General features: G+C 43.9%; 1 protein-coding gene across 5 annotated transcripts in view; it reads left to right on the top strand.

Annotated features, from left to right (window-relative positions):
* The window catches only part of PRKAG3 (protein kinase AMP-activated non-catalytic subunit gamma 3), a 332,947-nt gene that overhangs the window by 179,073 nt on the left and 133,868 nt on the right, over positions 1–20,006 (top strand). For 3 of the 5 annotated variants that reach the window (XM_086954427.1, XM_086954429.1, XM_086954431.1), the window contains 2 exons: positions 5,720–5,765; positions 5,848–5,957. In XM_086954427.1, coding sequence (XP_086810553.1) covers positions 5,720–5,765; positions 5,848–5,957 — 156 coding nt within the window. The remainder of the gene's footprint in view (positions 1–5,719; positions 5,766–5,847; positions 5,958–20,006) is intronic. The other 2 variants (XM_086954428.1, XM_086954430.1) reach the window with 1 other exon arrangement.

The following is a 20,006-nucleotide window of genomic DNA, read 5'->3' on the forward strand; positions in this document are numbered from 1 at the left end:
GTCGATGGCAGGCTCAGTAGTGTGTTCGGTGTTAGAGGAATGTATGTTTACTAGTACTTAAGATGAAGAATCGGTGGCTTGTAAAAGCTCGTGCTAGAGAAGGCGAAAGGGAATCCTTTGATATCCTGGCGAAACACTTATCTTTGGGCCAGACAACGTAAAGTCTTTTATCGGTTGAGTGCTGTCATAAAGATTCTTCACAGTGTCAATGCAAACACTCAAATCATTGTCACGCCAAATGTTATGTCTGTCTTCGTACACAGTAAAACTTTCGGTCCTCGTGGTACACTCGTTTGTCACGTAAATACAACACATATTGCATTACAAATGCTATAGGTGTCACATTTGCGAAAGTTAAAACTATTGGCATTGTAAATGACAAAGCTATTCAATTCACTATTTTCCAAACCAACACATAAATAAAAAATGTGTCATTTACAATACCAATAGCTCAAACTTTCCTAATGCGAGACCTATTGCATTGCAAATGCTTGTTTTGATAGTTGTAGCTGCCACTGCTCAGAGGCTTCCTAGTCAGTACATCGCCTCCAGGGGAGCGGGCATTCCAGGAGGGGAATACCCTGGAGGTTTGTGCACAGCCACCATCTTAGTGATTCGTGGGTGTTCGCAGACCCATTTCTGACCTGTTCCCAGTGTATAAAAGGATGGACATCTACACCTCTCACGGGCCATATTAAATCCCTCTCCATGGTGGGAGTTGGAAGAGAAGATCCACAAAAAGTTGTGGTGGCGTAGGTGAAGGGATCGCTCCCCAGGAAGAAATGTTTACCCATGGATTAAAATAATTCCAAAGGTATTGGTGCTGCAGATCTTGTTTTGTGAAAATATGGAGATGTACATTACTACAGAATATGTATATTTTCAGATGGGAGAATGGATTTCATAAGTATTTCCTGAGGGTATTTGTGGAAACTTGCGCCTTTGCGAGGTTTGCTGGTATTCTTTTAATTCCCAAAAGTTACAACTCTGCAGCCATGTTAGTGTTACGACTGAACCTCAAAATCTAGTCAAAAATGTCTGCTGTGAATGGAACAATCTTGTAAACCTATCTGTGTAATATGTCAGTATTAAAGAAATGCACTAGCGGCCGGTGTATTGCTAAAGTGGCGAGCGAGGGTAGGAGGCGGGAGGGGGAGGAGGTTTGGGGGAGAATGGATGGCTAGCGAGACAAACAAAGGAAAAAACCCAAAACACCTTTCCTGCTGCATTGTGTTCCTTTCTACTGCAGGCACCGGCTCCCAGACTCCACTGCGGCCAATCATGATGCTGCTTTCATGCATGAGCAGCGTCAAGATGAACCTAAGCGCCCTTGATTTGCACTCCTAGGTAGACTGGGAGGCTATGCCTGCTCTCTCCAACCCGGCACCGCAGCTCGGTTGGAGATACCATCTTTGCACATGACGGTTTGGCCATTCTGAGATGGCCAGCCGAGATGGCCGGCCAAAACGACATGTGCACTGAGTGCCTGTCATCCCCTAGCCCCACCCCCAAGTCTCGGCTCCAAGAGAAAAAAAAACAATAATAAACAAGGGTTTATTGTTTTATATTTCATTTTTTTGGCTGCTGGCAGGGAGGCCCACGCATTGATATACTACATTGCACTACTACCGCTGTAAGATTACAGTAACCAGGCAAATAACATTGCATAGTCATGAGGTTTGATCATTCCAAGGAGGGAAAGTGGGGCCATGTAACAGCCACTGTGATTCTTGCGTCCTGTGATAAAATCGTAACGGGAGAGCAGCAATCAGAGGGGTTGTGTTACATTTCTCTTTTACATGTATTGCCCTTTTAATATTAGAATTTGTATTCTTTCAATTAGTGGCACATGCCATGCTGTTTATGTCATGTCATTTGGAATGTGTTGAAGGCATCCAGAACTGCTCTTCTGTCTGGATGGATGTACTGTGCTCTCTATAATAAACTAAGGATTTTTCTAAGGATATAATTTTCATTATTTGGACCTTTACATTGGTGACGAGGATTGGCGTGCAAGGATGATAGGAAAAAGATTTATGATTCTCAGAAAAATTTAATAAGTAAGGGAGGTGGAGTTTCCTGTGTGAGAGAATTGGGAGAAAACCGTTGTGAAGAGAAAGGTTTGATAGTTTCTATCATTGATGTTTGACCTGTGGAAGACAATCTTGGATCTCCAAAATGTGTGGTGACATTCCTCAATGAAACGCTTGAACTGATGGCAGATTCTGGTTCTCACTGGACCATCATAACTGAGGTGTATTTTAATGAAAAGTATGGCAATGTCATGTCTTTGAATGATTTGAATCCTCCTGATATTTTAGCACGGTGTTTTAATGGTTCTACAATAGATTTCATAGGGTATGTTTCGTCAGATGTTGTATTCAAGGGAAGGACAGCCTTTATTAAATTATATGTTGTGAAGGAAGGTGTGAATGTGCTGGGATGGCGTGATCAGTGGAAATTAGGGATAATGGTTAATCCCCGCAACAAAGAACCAGTCAAGGTGATAGAAGAGAATGAGTTTGAGGAAGATGACTTTGTTGGTATTGGGAAAAAAAATTCCTGAAGTGTTTTCAGATTCATTGGGAAGACTTAAAGGTTTTTGTGATCAAATTAAAAAAAGATGCTGTTCCAGTTAAACAAAAACTTAGGAATGGTCCTTTAAATGTAAGAGAAGAACTAGGAAAACTGTTAAAAGACATGCTGCAAGAGGGAGTGATTGAGGAAGTGGAGTCGTCGGAGTGAGTTTCTACGATTGTTTTAGCACGAAAATCCGATAATTCTTTAAGGTTATGTGTTGATCTTCGTGCTTTGAATGCTAATATTCTTGTGGATTGTCATCCCCTACCCAACATAAATGAAGTTGTTAGCATGCTCGGTGGGGCAACGATTTTCTCCACTTTAGACCTTAGGGCAGCCTATCATCAGGTGGAGCTATCTGAAGAATCTCGTCATATGACGGCGTTTATCACACATTAGTAATAAATATATGTGCATTGAAGATTGCTTACATTTGCATGCACTGGTGCACTGTGGAGAATGAGGTGGCTCTGTGTGTCACAAGGCCGTATAGTGTCCATCAGAAACTGTACTTCTGAAAATAAATGTCAAGTTCTCATCTAGTGTTTGACATTTGTAGTTTTCCACTTTCTAAGAGGTCCCCATTTTATTCAGGGAGATCAAGTTAGGTCTCCAGCATCACAGGATGTGGCCAAAAAGGGCTACTACTGAGTGTAGAACCGATGTGTACTGGCCCCACTACAGACGGTGTAACTACAGAGTACCTCTTCCTACAAGATTTGCATACAACACTTAACTTTACTCTTCCTACAGTATATTCCATACTACACCTAACTTTTCTCTTCCTACAGTATATTCCTTACAACCCCTAACTTTACTCTTCCTACAGTATATTACATACTACAGCTAAGTTTATTCTTACTACAGTATATTCCATACTACACCTAACTTTACTCTTCCTACAGTATATTCCATACTACACCTAACTTTACTCTTCCTACAGTATATTTCATACTACACCTAACTTTACTCTTCCTACAGTATATTCCATACTACACCTAACTTTACTTTTCCTACAGTATATTCCATACTATACCTAACTTTACTCTTCCTACAGTATATTCCATACTACACCTAACTTTACTCTTCCTACAGTATATTTCATAACTACACCTAACTTTACTCTTCCTACAGTATATTTCATAACTACACCTAACTTTACTCTTCCTACAGTATATTCCATACTACACCTAACTTTACTCTTCCTACAGTATATTCCATACTACACCTAACTTTACTCTTCCTACAGTATATTTCATACTACACCTAACTTTACTCTTCCTACAGTATATTCCATACTACACCTAACTTTACTCTTCCTACAGTATATTCCATACTACACCTAACTTTACTCTTCCTACAGTATATTTCATACTACACCTAACTTTACTCTTCCTACAGTATATTCCATACTACACCTAACTTTACTTTTCCTACAGTATATTCCATACTATACCTAACTTTACTCTTCCTACAGTATATTCCATACTACACCTAACTTTACTCTTCCTACAGTATATTTCATAACTACACCTAACTTTACTCTTCCTACAGTATATTCCATGCTACACCTAACTTTACTCTTCCTACAGTATATTCCATGCTACACCTAACTTTACTCTTCCTACAGTATATTCCATACTACACCTAACTTTACTCTTCCTACAGTATATTTCATACTACACCTAACTTTACTCTTCCTACAGTATATTCCATACTACACCTAACTTTACTTTTCCTACAGTATATTCCATACTATACCTAACTTTACTCTTCCTACAGTATATTCCATGCTACACCTAACTTTACTCTTCCTACAGTATATTTCATAACTACACCTAACTTTACTCTTCCTACAGTATATTTAATAACTACACCTAACTTTACTCTTCCTACAGTATATTACATACTACATGCAACTTTACTCTTCCTACATTATATTCCATACTACACCTAACTTTATTCTTCCTACAGTATATGTAATAACTACACCTAACCAGGGCCGGACTGGGAACTAAAACCGGCACTGGCAAAACGCTCGGCCGTTCCCCCCCCACCCCCCCCCCTCCCCACTCCTCTCTCCGGGGGTTGGGGGTGCCACCGAGCTCTTTGCCAGAGCCGGTTTCGGACAATTTTGTTACAGGGCAGATTTTGCAAAAACGGCCCTGTAACAAAATCGGCCCCCAGGGGCCCAAAGCCAGCCCCCACCCGTGCGGCACACGAGGGGATTGCACGGTGCCCGCTACGGCCAGTCCGGGCCTGAACCTAACTTTACTCTTCCTATAGTATATTCCATACTACACCTAACTTTACTCTTCCTACAGTATATTCCATACTACACCTAACTTTACTCTTCCTACAGTATATTCCATACTACACCTAACTTTACTCTTCCTACAGTATATTCCATACTACACCTAACTTTACTCTTCCTACAGTATATTTCATAACTACACCTAACTTTACTCTTCCTATAGTATATTTCGTAACCACACCTAACTTTACTCTTCCTACAGTATATTCCATACTACACCTGACTCTACTCTTCCTACAGTATATTTCATAACTACACCTAACTTTACTCTTCCTACAGTATATTCCATACTACACCTAACTTTAATCTTCCTACAGTACATTCTATACTTACACCTAACTGTAGTTTTCCTACAGTATATTCCATACGTACACCTAACTTTACTCTTCCTACAGTATATTCCATACTTACACCTGGCTTTACTCTTTCTACGGTATATTCCATTCTACACTTAACTTCACCGTACCTAAAGTATATTCCATATGCCTTGTATATGATGTAACTTGTAACGAAAACTTTATAAATAAAATAAATAAATAAATGTATCTTTACTCTTCCCATGCTATGTTCCATATTCACACCTAACTTACTCTTCCTACGGTTTATTCCATAATACACCTAACTTCACTGTACCTGTAGTATATTCCATACCTACACCTAACTTTACTCTTCCTACAGTATATTCCATACTTATAAATGAGTTACTCGTCCTACGGTATATTTCATAACGACGCCTAGATTTACTCTTCCTACGGAATATTGCATATGACATGTAACTTTACTTCCACTATATGAAATTGATACAAACGTCTGTTTTCTTCTCAGCCCCTGCCTGAAGATGGGATCTCAATGCCCACGATCACACGATCAGGTGAGTGGTCTCTGACGTCGCCTCACCTCATCCTCACAAGCTCCGTCCTCCGCAGTCACTTGACTCTTCTTGTTCTTCTTAGCAGATCCTCAGCGGGAGGCCGAGGTCTACATGGAGTTCATGGCGAAGCACAGCTGCTATGATGCCACCCCTACCAGCTGCAAACTGGTGGTGTTTGATACCACCCTGCAGGTGTGTACCCGGTGGGTGCCAGGGCTGGGGATGAGAGGGGCAGGTACAGCTGACTGGGAGCCTGAGGCAGCGCTGACAAACACACCCACCACGTATTTGACCCTGTCTCTTTCCTGTAGGCGATGGGGGCACATCATCCAAGCGTACTGGTGATCAATTCAAAGTCTTGTTTTTAACAAATCACGAAGTCCTACATAAATGACGCTTCGCTCTCCCAGGTCCGACCGCCAAAGACCCAGTCCTAAAAAATGAATTCTATAAATGGAAAGGAGCCTCAATGTATCCGCTATGGTATCCAATCAATTATTGTTTTTCATGAATCAAATCCATAGGCAAACTCATTTCATATGTGTTTCCATTCATTAATTCAAAGGAAAATCATAGCTCCAAAATATAACAATATCCAATCGCCAGCCTACGCGTTTCGACCTCACTTGGTCCTCATCAGGGCTTCAATGTATTCTTACAGTTCTTCAGCTCTTCATTTGCACAATCCATACAAGTGGAAAAGATAATCCTCTTGCCAGAGTGTCTTTTACTTGGGTCTTCCTGCCACGGCCTGGCCTGATAAATCCTGACAGCAGGAAGACCAAAGAAAAAGACACTCTGGCAAGAGGATAATCTTTTCCCCTTGTATGGGTTGTGCAAATGAAGAGCTGAAGAATTGTAAGAATACATTGAAGCCCTGATGACGACCAAGTGAGGACGAAACGTGTAGGCTGATGATTGGATATTGTTATATTTTGGAGCTATGATTTTCCTTTGAATTAATGAATGGAAACACATATGAAATCAGTTTGCCTATGGATTTGATTCATGAAAAACAATAATTGATTGGATACCATAGCGGCTACATTGACCTCCTTTCCATTTGTAGAATACCTATTTCACACGGATGTGTGCTCCACCAAGACAGCTCTAACAAACACACCAGCCACGTATTTCACCCGGTTGTGTGCTGCACCAAGAAAGCAATGACAAATACACCAACCACATATTTCACCCAGTTGTGTGCTCCTCCAAAATATTCAAATAAAGAAAGGGGTAAATGGTGGATTTTAAACCAAATGTTTCTGATGTATAGCGTCATAGGTTTTGCAAACAATTCTGAAGTGCAGCTCATGAAATATTCTAATGTCACTGAGTCTGATACTTACCCAGGAACTGTCTGCATCCAGCTGCAAACACTTGTCCCTCTGAACATTGCATGCTCATTGGAAACCATTGATGCAGAATAGACACATGTCTGTTCTATGGGGGTTATGATGCCCGATCGAACGTGCCCCAACTGAAAGAATAAAAATCATAAATTGAATTGCTGTAAAAATAATGTATGAAAAAAGTAGTCTGAAATAATCTGTGTTAAGAATAGAATCTACTAAGAATATAGCGCATAATAAAGTTGTAGCTCCAAGAAAATAACAATGCTGTGCCTTACAGGGCAAGTATAGGTATCCTGGCAGCAGGGGTAAGGGGCGTTCTTCTGCTAAAGTATAGAGGAGCATCTACAAAGAGGTGGGGAAGGGTGGGGGGGCTAGTAAGTGCTTTTTGGGGTTCTGGGAAGGGTAGCGTTTAGGGGTAGTAAAGGGCTGGTAGGACTAAGAGATTATGTTTTTTTTTTAAAATCTTTTTATTAACAAACAAAAATAAATAACATGCATCAGGTGCCCATCAATAAATTTACAGTAATCACTTATACATTACCAACCATAACAATGGATATATCGAATTTTCTTTGGGGTCATTGAGATTCCAGCACTACAACATCATTTTGCGCAGTTGGAGGGGCACAAATATCATCTCTATAACTATGCACCCCAGATTTTCCCTCATTTTCCAGGGCGACCCCTAGCCACATATACCGATCTCTCCCTGAACATACTCCAGTCATGGTCTTCCTTCCATTTCCCAAGTTGAGGCACCTGAATAGCACCCCATAGTTGCGCAATGTTACGCTTGGCGATCATACATGCAAGTGTCACCCACTGTTTCCCATTTATTGTGAGATCCGAGGGCTCCCAGACATTCAGAATACAGCGTCGGGCCTCCATCTGCACCTCCAACCCCCAATACCTTTCGGAACGTCTCATGTATCTTCACCCAATAGACCTGTACCTCCGAACAGTGCCACAATACATGCATGAATGCTCCAATCTCACCACATCCTCTCCTGCACCTCCCATCTTCAGCCAAACCCATTCGCACCAGTCGAGGCCCCGTCATGTAGGACCGGTGTAGAATCTTCAATTGCACTAGCCGTAATCTCATGTGATGGCCACTGTTTTAGGGGATGGCACCGCGTCCCTCCAATCTTCATCATCTGTGACTAAACCGTCTGCACTCCATTGCTCGCCAAGTGTCGTTAGTGGATCCTCCATGTGGTTAATCAGTTTTTTGTAAATCAGTGAGATGGTTTTAGTGGTTAGGTGGCCGTCTAGCACTCGATCTTCTAGTGGGGAAGCCTCAGGAGGTGTAGAGCCCCGGGGAATACTTGTCAGTAAGTCATGTCTTATCTGAAGATACCTGTATCTCTCGAAGAGATTATGGTTTTAGTGGGTAGTTAAGAGCTTTTATGGCTCAGGGGAGGGTAGTGTTAAGGGGGAATAAGGTTTTTTTAGGGCTCAGGGATGTTTTTGTAGTTTAGATATGGAACCAGTAAAAAGGTTGAAAGGAAATGTTATGGTCAGGGAAAGTTAGTGTTAAGGTGTAGAAAATGATTATTTAGGGTCAAGGAAAGGTAACAATAAGGGGTAGTAAGGAGTATTTTGGTTCAGGAAAGGCTGGCCTTATGGGTCTGCTGGTCCTGTCGCTTGCACAGCCTCTGGCAGTGACCTCTGTTCAGCCCCCCTGATTCCACCACCTAGGACGCAGCTGTACTGCCCATCCTTCTCCACCCCCACAGCTGCCTCCCTCTCCACCTGCCAGGTCTGCCCCTTCCATCTCGATCTGGCAGACTTTTTTTGTGTTTTATAGAGTGCAAACTTGACCCGTTAGGGTACCAGAGCGCTTTACAGGAATCATAGGATTGTACAAAAAGACTTAGAATCACTTAATCAATCAATTAGGAGGTGGCGGGGTGCAGAATACATAAGAGATAGGACACGTATTTACAGATTACATTTACAATTACTCAAGACAAGACCACAGGTTTCTTGGTGGGGTGACTAGGTAATCAGAAGGGAGGCAATAGCCAGACGTATATCAGGGTCATAGTGGTGGTTGCAGGCAAAATTTAAATGAGGAATTTACCCATAAGGAAGGTTTTGGTATCCTTTTTGAAACAAGACAGAGAAGGGATTCTTCTGATTGCGGGTGGGAGAGAGTTCCATATTCTAGGAGCGGCCCCAGAGGAAGCACGATTGTACGTTTTTTTCCCCCCGAAAGCGAGCAGGTTGCAGCAGGAGGTCTCTGGCGGACCGGGAGTTTCTGATTCCTCCGGAAATCACAAGTTTCCGTGCAAGATATGCAGGGGAATTTGAGCATAAAGCCTTGTGTGTAATCCAAGCTGGTTTAAGCTGTACTCTTGCCTCAAGAGGAAGCCAGTTCAAAGCTTTCAGGTGTGGAGAAATAAATGTGGTTAAATTTCCTTGAGCCAGTTAGTAGTCTGGCGGCTGTGTTGAGGCAGGCTTTTAAAGGTGCCAGGGAGATCTTGGGTAGACCCGAGAGGGTAAAGCAGCCATATTCAAGCCTAGGAATGACTAGAGACTGGACTGCCATTTTTAGGTCGGGAGCATCGAGGAAGGGTTTCAATTTCCTTAGGTAGCTCAGGTGGAATCTTGCTGATTTGGCCATCGAGTTGATGTGGTCCCGCATGTTCAAGTTGCTGTCCAGGGTGATTCCCAGGGATTTTGCCGAGTCCACAATGGTCGGTAGGCAATTCAAGGCTGAGATAGCCTTGATCCATATTTGCATCTCAGGGTTGGTTTTAGGAGGGGAAATTAGGAGAAATTCTGTTTTCTTTGCTTTGAGTTTGAGCTGATTGGAGGCGAGCCATTGGACAGTCAGTTTCAGGGCTTCGTTCAGGGAGAGGATCTCCTCGAGAGATGAGGTTTGATGTAGATCTGAGTGTCGTAAGCATACATATGGTAGGAGATATTGGCAGTGCGTAGTACTTCGGCAAGCAGTTCAATGTAAAGGTTAAAGATAGTGGGGGTTGATCCTTGGGGACTCCAACCGTGACCTTGGAGGGAGCAGATAGGTTGCTGTTGATTAGAATTATCTGTGATCGGTTATGGAGGAAGGACCTAAACTATTCTAGAACAGAACCTTCCAATCCCTTCCTGAGTTTGAGGTGTTCAGGTAGTTTTTCATGGTTGACCGTGTCGAAAGCCGAGGATAGATCTAGGAGGATTAGGAGACAGGTTTTACCTTGGTCATGGGCTTGGAGGACATCATCAACGATGTGAAGCATGGTGGTTTCAGTGATGTGCCCAGGTCTAAATCCGGATTAGAAGTCATCGAGTAGGTGGAAGTTGTTGATGTGTTGACTTAGTTGCTGTTGTACACACTTATCCAGCACTTTGGCTAACAGGGGGATGTTGGAGATGGGTCTGAAGTTGTTGGGGAAGCAGGATCTGGTGACGGCTTATTCAAAATGGGGAGAGTACTTGGCCGGCTTTCATGGAGTCAGGCATCAATCCCTGCCGGAGAGAGGCGTTCATTATTGCAGTCCATCTAGGAAAAATGGATTGAGCAACGGCGGCTAGGCAGTTGGAGGGGAGGGGGTCATTAAAATGGTTCTTCAGGTTTAAGGTAGATAGGATTTTAGAGATTGATTCATCGTCATAGACTTTTAAGTCGGTCCAGTAAGCTTGATTTTTAGGTGAAATCTGTGGGAGCGTTGCGGCCAGAGGAGGCAGGTCCAGAAGGAGTTGAGAGTATGTGGCGGGACTGAGTTTGTTTCCTAAGGCTATGATTTTGTCAGCGAGGAAGAAGGAGAATTCCATGGAGGATATTAGGGATTTGGGGGTTTCTTTTGATGTTTTGGCCAATTTATTAGATTGGTGTTTGACCAGTTCGAAGAGCTTGCGGGGTCTGTTCTTGGCCTTCCCTAGTTCAGATCGGAAGAATTCTTTTTTTGAGTTGAGGATGTTCCTATTGTATGTATTTCTGACCTGGCGGAGAAAATGTAGATGTGCGGGAGAGGGGTGCTGCCTTTAGGTTCTTTCAGATCTCCTCTCACTGTTGAGGGGTCCAGTGAACCAGGGGTTTCTGTCTTTGATTTGGGTTCTTTTCAGTTTTACTGGGGCTAGATCATCCAGAATGTTCGATATAGTCGTAGAGTAGTGATCGTTGAGGTCACTGACCGTTGTGATATGCGAGGGGGAGAGGTCAGATTTGCAGCGAGCCTCAAGGTCCCTATGGTCCAGGTTCTTGGTTTTCCTGATCCAGCGTTTGGGAATCACCAGTTGTGGTGCCCTTGTCTTGTGGGTGCCTGGTAGTAGGAAGGCAATAACGTGGTCATCAGACCAGTCACATGGGTCTATAGAGATGAGCTTGACTGTTGATTCCTTAGGGATGATCCAGTCAAGAGTGGGCCCTTTCGAGTGTGTGTTGGGAGTGAACAGGCTTGTGCCTGGTGGTCTTTGATGGCCTTGACATGAGGATCCTTGGGATCGTTCCAGAGCAGGTTAAAATCACCAAGGAAAATATCTTTAGTGTTGGAGGAAATGTTAGCTGTGATGGTTTCCATGAGGTGGTCAGTGAAGGAGCCATTCATGCCTGGGGGGTGGTAAAAGATGTGCAGGTAGCACAGTTGGGTGGAATTGCTGCAAATAGCGAGGGTGAGGTATTCACAGGATTCAGTGGAATCCGCTAGGAGTTCCGTGACAAGAAGGTTAGAGCGGTAGATGCAGGTAATGCCTCCTCCTTTCTTGTTAGATTGCCTCTCCATTAATGTTTTGTTGTTTGGAATATGTTTTAATGCACTTTAACTGCGTTATGGGATTGTAGAGCCAACCATCCACAATGCAAGCCTGTGCCTGCTGTGGGCTTCATTCACATCACTCCTGTTCCGGGCCCTCACTCCGCCATATCCATACGAGTCGCTTACAGTATTCGTTACCCTATTGGCCCGATGGATGGCCCTGGTCAAGAGTCAGTCTCAATGCTAAAAACCCTGGAGGGTCTAAGGGAAGCAAGCACAGAGGAGTCCTCTCAGCTTTTGAACAGTGGAGGGGTCAGGGTTGGTGAGCGACCCGTCAGTTCTTACCGCCTTGGAGAGGTCTAAAGAAGCAAGCACAGAGGCGTCCTATCAGCTCGGAGCAGTAGAGGGGTCAGGGTAGGGGAGCAGCCCCCCCAGTTCTCACCTCCCTGGAGGGTCTAAAGCAGCAAGCACAGAGGAGTCCTCTCGGCTGGAGCAGTAGAGTGGTCAGAGGTGAGCGGCCCCCCAGTTCTCACCGCCCTGGAGGGTCTAAAGCAGCAATCACAGAGGAGTCCTCTCGGCTGGAGCAGTAGAGTGGTCAGAGGTGAGCGGCCCCCCAGTTCTCACCGCTCTGGAGGGTCTAAAGCAGCAATCACAGAGGAGTCTCCTCCGCTAGGAGCAGTAGAGGGGTCAGGGTGGGTGAGCGGCCCCCCAGTTCTCACCGCCCTGGAGGGTCTAAAGCAGCAAGCACATAGGAGTCCTCTCTGCTAGGAGCAGTAGAGTGGTCAGAGGTGAGCGGCCCCCCAGTTCTCACCGCCCTGGAGGGTCTAAAGCAGCAATCACAGAGGAGTCCTCTCCGCTAGGAGCAGTAGAGGGGTCAGAGGTGAGCGGCCCCCCAGTTCTCACCGCCCTGGAGGGTCTAAAGCAGCAATCACAGAGGAGTCCTCTCCGCTAGGAGCAGTAGAGGGGTCAGAGGTGAGCGGCCCCCCAGTTCTCACCGCCCTGGAGGGTCTAAAGCAGCAATCACAGAGGAGTCCTCTCCGCTAGGAGCAGTAGAGGGGTCAGAGGTGAGCGGCCCCCCAGTTCTCACCGCCCTGGAGGGTCTAAAGCAGCAATCACAGAGGAGTCCTCTCCGCTAGGAGCAGTAGAGGGGTCAGGGTGGGTGATCGGCCCCCCAGTTCTCACCGCCCTGGAAAGCGTGAACTGCGAAGTCCTGCAAGACTACGTTTCCTGATGCTCTCTTGCAGTGTAATGTACCTTTCTCCTTGGTCTCACGAGATTTGTTTTTTTCCGTTTATGGGCCTGTATTTTCAGACCTATTTTGATGGGCCACTGGGGGCGCTAAGCAACTCCTGCTGCACGCGCTCCATCCTTGGAAGAGGGGTCCAGCGGTTGATTCTGATTGGCACACCTGACTCTATCTAGTAAGGTCACAGTCTTACGCCACAAAACGCCTAAGTGGCATAAGCGCAAGATGTGACGTGGGCTGCATTATTGTCTTACACAACTGTGTGTGTGCGTGGGTGTGTGTCTGTCTGTCTGTCTGTCTGTCTTCAGGCCTGCCATTGAAATCTGGTCTCCTGCTGTCCATAGCTGCAGCGAGCACATGACATAGTAAATCATTGGACCTGCTGAAAAGCTTGCATTTTACATTCGCCGAGTCAGCTCTTTCCAGTGCTCTGGAGCCCGGCAGGGGTTTCAAGCCATGCTCAATGCAGAATTAGCATAACCTCTGGAGTCTGGAGGGACGAGATTCAATGTGACATCTCGCTGTACAGGCTGCAGCAGCCCTTTCCATTCAAAGCCTTGCTTAGGAATAAAAGTCATATTTTCGTAGGTTGCCTTTGGGAAATGCTAGAAAATCATCTGCAGGTTGTTGTACTGTTCATCAAAAATGTCATTCATTAGTGGACAGATGTTGTGCATCCATGCCTGACCGATGGTTTGTAGAAGCATGTTCAAGTCTTCTGCACGTCTGGACAGGCACGAGGCTCGTTCAGGCAGACTCCCTCAATGTCAGCGACAGAAATGAGATTCCCAGCTCTGCCAGACATAATTCTGTGATTGTGATTTTCAGTGACAATGAAGGGCCTGTGGAGCAGAGATCCTGCTGGTAGAGCTGTGGCAGAGAAGCAGGAGGAAGCTACTGAGAGGGAACTCACCCCTGGTCATCTAGGAGAGGAAGACCCTGATGGTCACGAAGAGTAGATAGGAGCCCTGGCTGTGGCATGGTGGCCCGACTGTGTCAATGTGGCCCTGACACCGACACGGTGGCCCTGACCAGGGCTCTGGTGGGAGCTCACCTTTGAAAAAGGCCTGTGCTCTTGACAGCCCGGGTTCACTCACTGAAAAAGATGATTTATGAGTGTTTCTTTTGCTGTGATGGAAAGAGGGGTTTTCATCTTCGTAGGCCTGACTCGGAGATGACAGGCGTGAGCTCCACACAGTGGCCATGGGTCCTGCACCTTGAAAGACAGCCAAACAAGGGCTCTCTGAATTCTAATACAAAAGAAAGATAGGCACCCGTGTAAACCACTGCTGAATTGAGTTGTGGAAACCCTCAGGGGAAACGTTAACTTCTCAACACTCACCAGCCATTGGTTACCTTAAAAAATGCTCTAAACCTAAATATTGCACAACACAAACTTACTTAGATTAGAACAGGCCAGGAAGGACCTACGATAACTTCTCAACAATCACTGGCCAGTGGCTACCATCAAAAAAGGCTCTGAACCTAGCTACTTCAGAACACAACTTCCCTTAGATTAGAACAGGTGAGGAAGAACCTACGGTAACTTCTCAATAATCACTGGCTGGCCAGTGGCTACCGTAAGAAAGGCTCTGAACCTAGATACTTGAGAACACAAACTCACTATAGATCACCTTGGAGTGGTACACACAGGGTGGGACCCTGTGTTGTCCTGAAGAAGAGCTCTGGGGAAGCTCGAAACATGTTGACGTCTGCTAGGACACCTAACACATTTGGATAGGCCTACTAGAGACTCACCCCGTTTTTAATAGACCGACTAGGAGCCAGAATAAACTTTTTCTGCCCACTAGTTAGGTACATTTTAATTCACTCCACTCCACTACACCACTGCACTACACATAGCTCCTCATTATATAGTGCTCCTACGTCTCATCGCAAGTCGTAGCACCCCTCAACCTGCAGCGGGTTGAGATGGCTCCTATGATGAAGTATGTCACCGTGGGGAAACCCTGGTGAGTGCGGGGACTCAAGAAAGGAAATCTTTCCTTTCCTTCTGATTTTCCAACTCAATTCGAGAGGAAATCCATCTCCACACTAGGTCCCTATCTGGTCTTACCGGATTTGTCGTTTCGTTATTTGTTTAATAATCATTTAAATGCTCTATATTGTTTTTCTCTTTTATAGCCACATACGGCTGAATAAAGAAATAAAGAAGACTCTATGAATAAATAGAGATCATGTTTTCAAAGTTCACCAGACTATTGTGAATATGTAATTAAGCTCAAGACTATTAAAGTACATTACTACTACATAATGAATATGTCTGTGAAGAATGAGTGTTTAAATGTATTTATTCTCTTACATATAATGTGCACAGGACTATTGGTAGCTCCATGTATTCTGGACCTGTGCATTCATTTCAGCATAGGTAATATGACAATTTATAGTGTACTGTCCTTGGGTTTGAAATAATGAGGTATAAAGTTACATTATACATTATGATTTGTAACCGATTTTCATTGGCCAAGGAACACACCTTTACTTAATTATGTTTCATAATCCTGGGTGTTACTAAGACATCAATTGCATACAATAATCACATATTAATAATGTTCAACAAACATTGTCTGATCCCTAAGACATTATACTGATTTGTTTCATCATATTTACAGCCTTGCGAACGCAAGGTAACTCGCCAACCACGTGTCGACTGTTGTAAGATTGCACAATTACTGTTGTAAGGAGAGAATATTGCTCATATTTTGTGGTACAAGTAGTGAAGAATGTAACACTACTATCCTGTCTTGATTGTGGAAAATTAATTGAAATTTCTTGGATACAAGGGTTTAATGTTATCAAAAAATCAATGATGTTGTTTGTTTTTATAATATTTTCAATGATTTGTAATGTATCTCAAATTGAAATTTAATTTTGGGTGAAATGAGATTTCTTCTTTTTTTATTTATTTTTTGTTGCTCAAGATGCACCGGGATCTTTGTACTGTCTGCAAATGACTGTAATTCCAGCTTATTTTTTCTCTGACGATTCTTGAGGGGTTCAGATAAATATTAAATACACTTGGGGATAAAAGTGATCCAAATGGGACACCACGTATAATCGGCAACGCAGAGTGTGTAAGAGTGAGAGAGTCCTCCAAGAACCACCACCCTGAAGGCATGAATGAGGCTTGAATGAATCCTCAAATGCACATCACCCTGGAGAGGCAAGAGCGTTCAAGTGCATGAGTGAGTCGTCTGTTACTTACCACCTTAGACAGGTGACGGTCAAGGTGCTAGAGTGAGTGTTCCACTCTCACCAGCCTAGAGATGTGTAATAATGATGGTGGATGAGTGAGCATTCGAGTGCGTGAGTGAGTCCTCTGTTACTTACCACCTTAGGCAGGTGGTGCAAGAGTGAGCGCTTCCACACTCACCAGCCTAGTGATGTGTGATGATGATGGTTGATGAGTGACTGTTCGAGTGCATGAGTGAGTCGTCTGTTACTTACCACCTTAGGCAGGTGGCGGTCAAGGTGCAAGAGTGAGCGCTTCCACACTCACCAGCCTAGAGATGTGTGAGTGTGAAATAGCGTGGGGCAATTTTCGCTAGGTCTGCCTGATATCTACATCTGCCCTGATACTTGCTGCACTCACCTGACCTCGTGCTTAGCTTCGGGGGCATTCACTGATGGTCTCCCCTGCTGCCGATGCCTGTTTCAACCGCGCGGCTGCCGAGGGGGGAGACTACAACTCCCAGGACTCCCTGCAGCCGGACGCCGCCTACTCCCACTTCTGCGCCCGGTGGCGCTCAAAAGAAAGGCGGACGCGCGCAGGCATGCCCGGGAGAAGCCCGGGACAAGAGCGGGCCGTTTTAGGCCGTCAGGGGCCGAAGGAGGCCGGGCAGGGCCACGGGATTAACATCTACCCTTTGGATTATGTTAGAAATTTGTTTGAAAATTGAATTGAGGGACTGGAAGACCTTGGTGTACTATTTGGTACTGGTAACAGCTTGTTGAATGTTATATATACCTATGTTACCCTTGTAGGGCTTAAAACTGTTTAGTCTTATTTCTCCTGGTGAAAAGCTACTGCCTGCGGGGGCACATTCAGAATGGCAAAACAAAAGGATGGTAAAGGGAAGGGGGTAGTCGGCACCCTGGATGCCTTCCTAATAAGAGCTGAATCTGCCATAATTTATGAAATAAAACGAACAGAGCGCAGATTGTCTTTAGATTCACAAACGCTCCAAAGCGGCCATATCATTACCAGCCCAAATCCAAATGATGGCTTGGTTAATGGAGGCTTACAAAGTAATGGGTGTGTTGTATCGCTGGCTAAGTCACCTAGCATTCAGGAGATTTTAGATTCTTTAGATTCCTCTCCTGCTTCCAGCGATAAACTTAGCGTACTTACAAGGGCACAAAAAACTAAGCAAATAAATGGAAGCCGTCCTGTCCCGACCTCTAAAAAACGAAAGGGTCAATTACTAAAAAAAACAAAACAGAAACAGATCCAGCATATACCCAAGCCCCAGGCAAGGAAGGCTATACCAGAGGCTACAGAATTTTTATCTGAGCCTTTGCCCGAGGCAAGTCAAGATATAGTTGTGGAAGATATATCATCCACATTGACATTACCAACTACAGAAAAGGACTTGGAGGGGAGTTTTAGGACTAAATTGGAAGCGGTAATTTGCACTGATTTAAAACCTGTGCACCATAAATTGACGATTATTGAAAAAAGATTATCGCGCTTAGAGAACCAATATTCTAGTGTCTGTGTGTCACACCCTGAAACAAGATCTAGCTGGAATAAGCCCAAGGCAAAACCTGGTAGAGTGGGCATAGATAAACCAGATCCCTTGGGAAAAAATGTAATACATGATGAGAACTCGAGGGGGAATTTAGCTAATGCGAGTCCCCATTTAGATACCATCTTGATAATTTCGGATGGCCAGACCAAGGATGGTCCCCAGGTTCCAAATCCTCCAAGTATTAACAAATCCCAAGGGGAGAGAAATATTAATAATAAAGGTATAGTAAACACAGCTACAGTTGTGGAACGCTATTCACGCCATCTGCCCTACAGTGGCCCAGATTCAATCCTTAATCTGCCCCCACAAACTACACCCTATATTGTTGTCTTAGCAAATGTCCCCTCTCTAGCTCCTGGAGAGACTGAAGATTGTTTCTCTTTGAGGAATAAATCCTTACATCTTGTAAATGCTAAGACTGATATAAATCAAAATCTCTTGTTCTCAGAACTTAAGATGGCACGTACTGTTAGATAGGTTGGGCCTGCTGAGAAAACAATGGAGGGAGATTGTATTGTCTTGACCTTTAGGCCCCCGGGTCTGGTAAGAGCTATAATTGACAGGGTGAACGATCAAGATATGGATAAGTCTAAGGTCTTGATACTACCCTTGGGGTTTTTCTATTGTCCTCCCATATGGAGACCCAGTTCAATAGAAATTGAGTCCCAAATAAGACCAAAACAACAACCACAGTTTCCTCCATGGTATCATATAAATCATTTCGACCCGCTGAGCACTTTGGTTGAAGTCGATTGACTAAAATTAGAGAATGTTAAGGAAAATGTTTTACCGAAATAATTTCCCCTGATCCTTTGGGCAATGATAGTGATTTGCAGTTGTTCTGTAACATTATTAATAAAACCCAGGGTCTAATAAAAGACAGTGATGAGAAACAGAATATGCCAAACATATAGTGGAAGAGAAAAAGCCCAGTAAACCTTCTGGTTTAGTTAATAGCCAATCGGATAGTTGTACCCTCCGCCTAATTTCATGGAATGTAGCAGGCATATTACGTAGGCTATCGGATGAGATATGGAGAGAGTATATTAAACGCTTCGACATTATCTGTCTCTAAGAAACCTAGAGCAGAAAGGATCTTTTTTTAGATGGCTATAATTCACTGGTTGTTCGGGCAGAACCGTCCCTCTCTGGGAGGGCAAAGGGTGGTTTAATGACCTCAATTTCAATATGGAATATGTCTTTAAAGATAGAAAAAATATTTGCTTCTCCCTGGTATCAACTGACTTTGTGTACTAATTTGATTGTTGTACCTTTACTTCTAACTAATTGGTACTATAATATTTTTGATACTCATACGTCTGTTATCATCGACTCCTTGAAGGTGGAAATTACAAAAGTGACTGAGAAAATTTCTCCCTTGTGTATTATATGGCTAGGGGATTTCAATTGTACCATATGTCAATATAGTGGTAGTCATGCTTTTGGGCTTTTTGATACTAATGAACAACCCCTGGCACATTTTAAGCACACTATACAGGGCGACGCACTAAATAACATCATTGTGGTTAATGATCTTTGTATACTTGACACCCTGACTAATATACCAATGGCACCCATTCTAACATTTCAGGGGGCTGGGGGGTGTATGGGTGTAATAGATTTCATGTTAATTTCCAGTAGATATGTTCATCTTGTTGATGATTTCAGGGTAGAACCAAATCCTGCCAGTAATCATACCCCCTTGTTTTATCTCTGAGTACTGCGGCATCAAGGACAATGCCCCTAGAACAATCAATAATATATAATCATAATCAAGGTATTAGAATAAAATGGGACAAGAATGATCCTAAAAAAATGGAGGAAAGGATTCTCAAAGCCAACCCATCGCAAATGATGATTTGTCTAACGGTTACCTCTGACCCAGAGCTGATATTGCAGAATTTTGAAGCTCTCTGTAAGAGTGTGGCCATAAATTTGCTTAAACCTGCCAGGAAAGGTATAATCCCGGATATGAAATGGTTTAATGTTGAATGCTCTGCAGCACAAACAGCGTTGAGTAAGGCACTTCACATGGTCCCTCTGGATAAAGAAATGGTCAGGAATGCAAGACAAATCTATAAAAAGGCTATTGACAAAAGGAAAATAGAATTGACGAAGCAGGCTTGGGATGACATCGAGAAAGCCAGTGATTTGAGAGATAGCAG

Source organism: Lissotriton vulgaris, chromosome 2_1 (genome assembly GCF_964263255.1).
Source record: "Lissotriton vulgaris chromosome 2_1, aLisVul1.2, whole genome shotgun sequence".
Classification (NCBI taxonomy): domain Eukaryota; kingdom Metazoa; phylum Chordata; class Amphibia; order Caudata; family Salamandridae; genus Lissotriton; species Lissotriton vulgaris.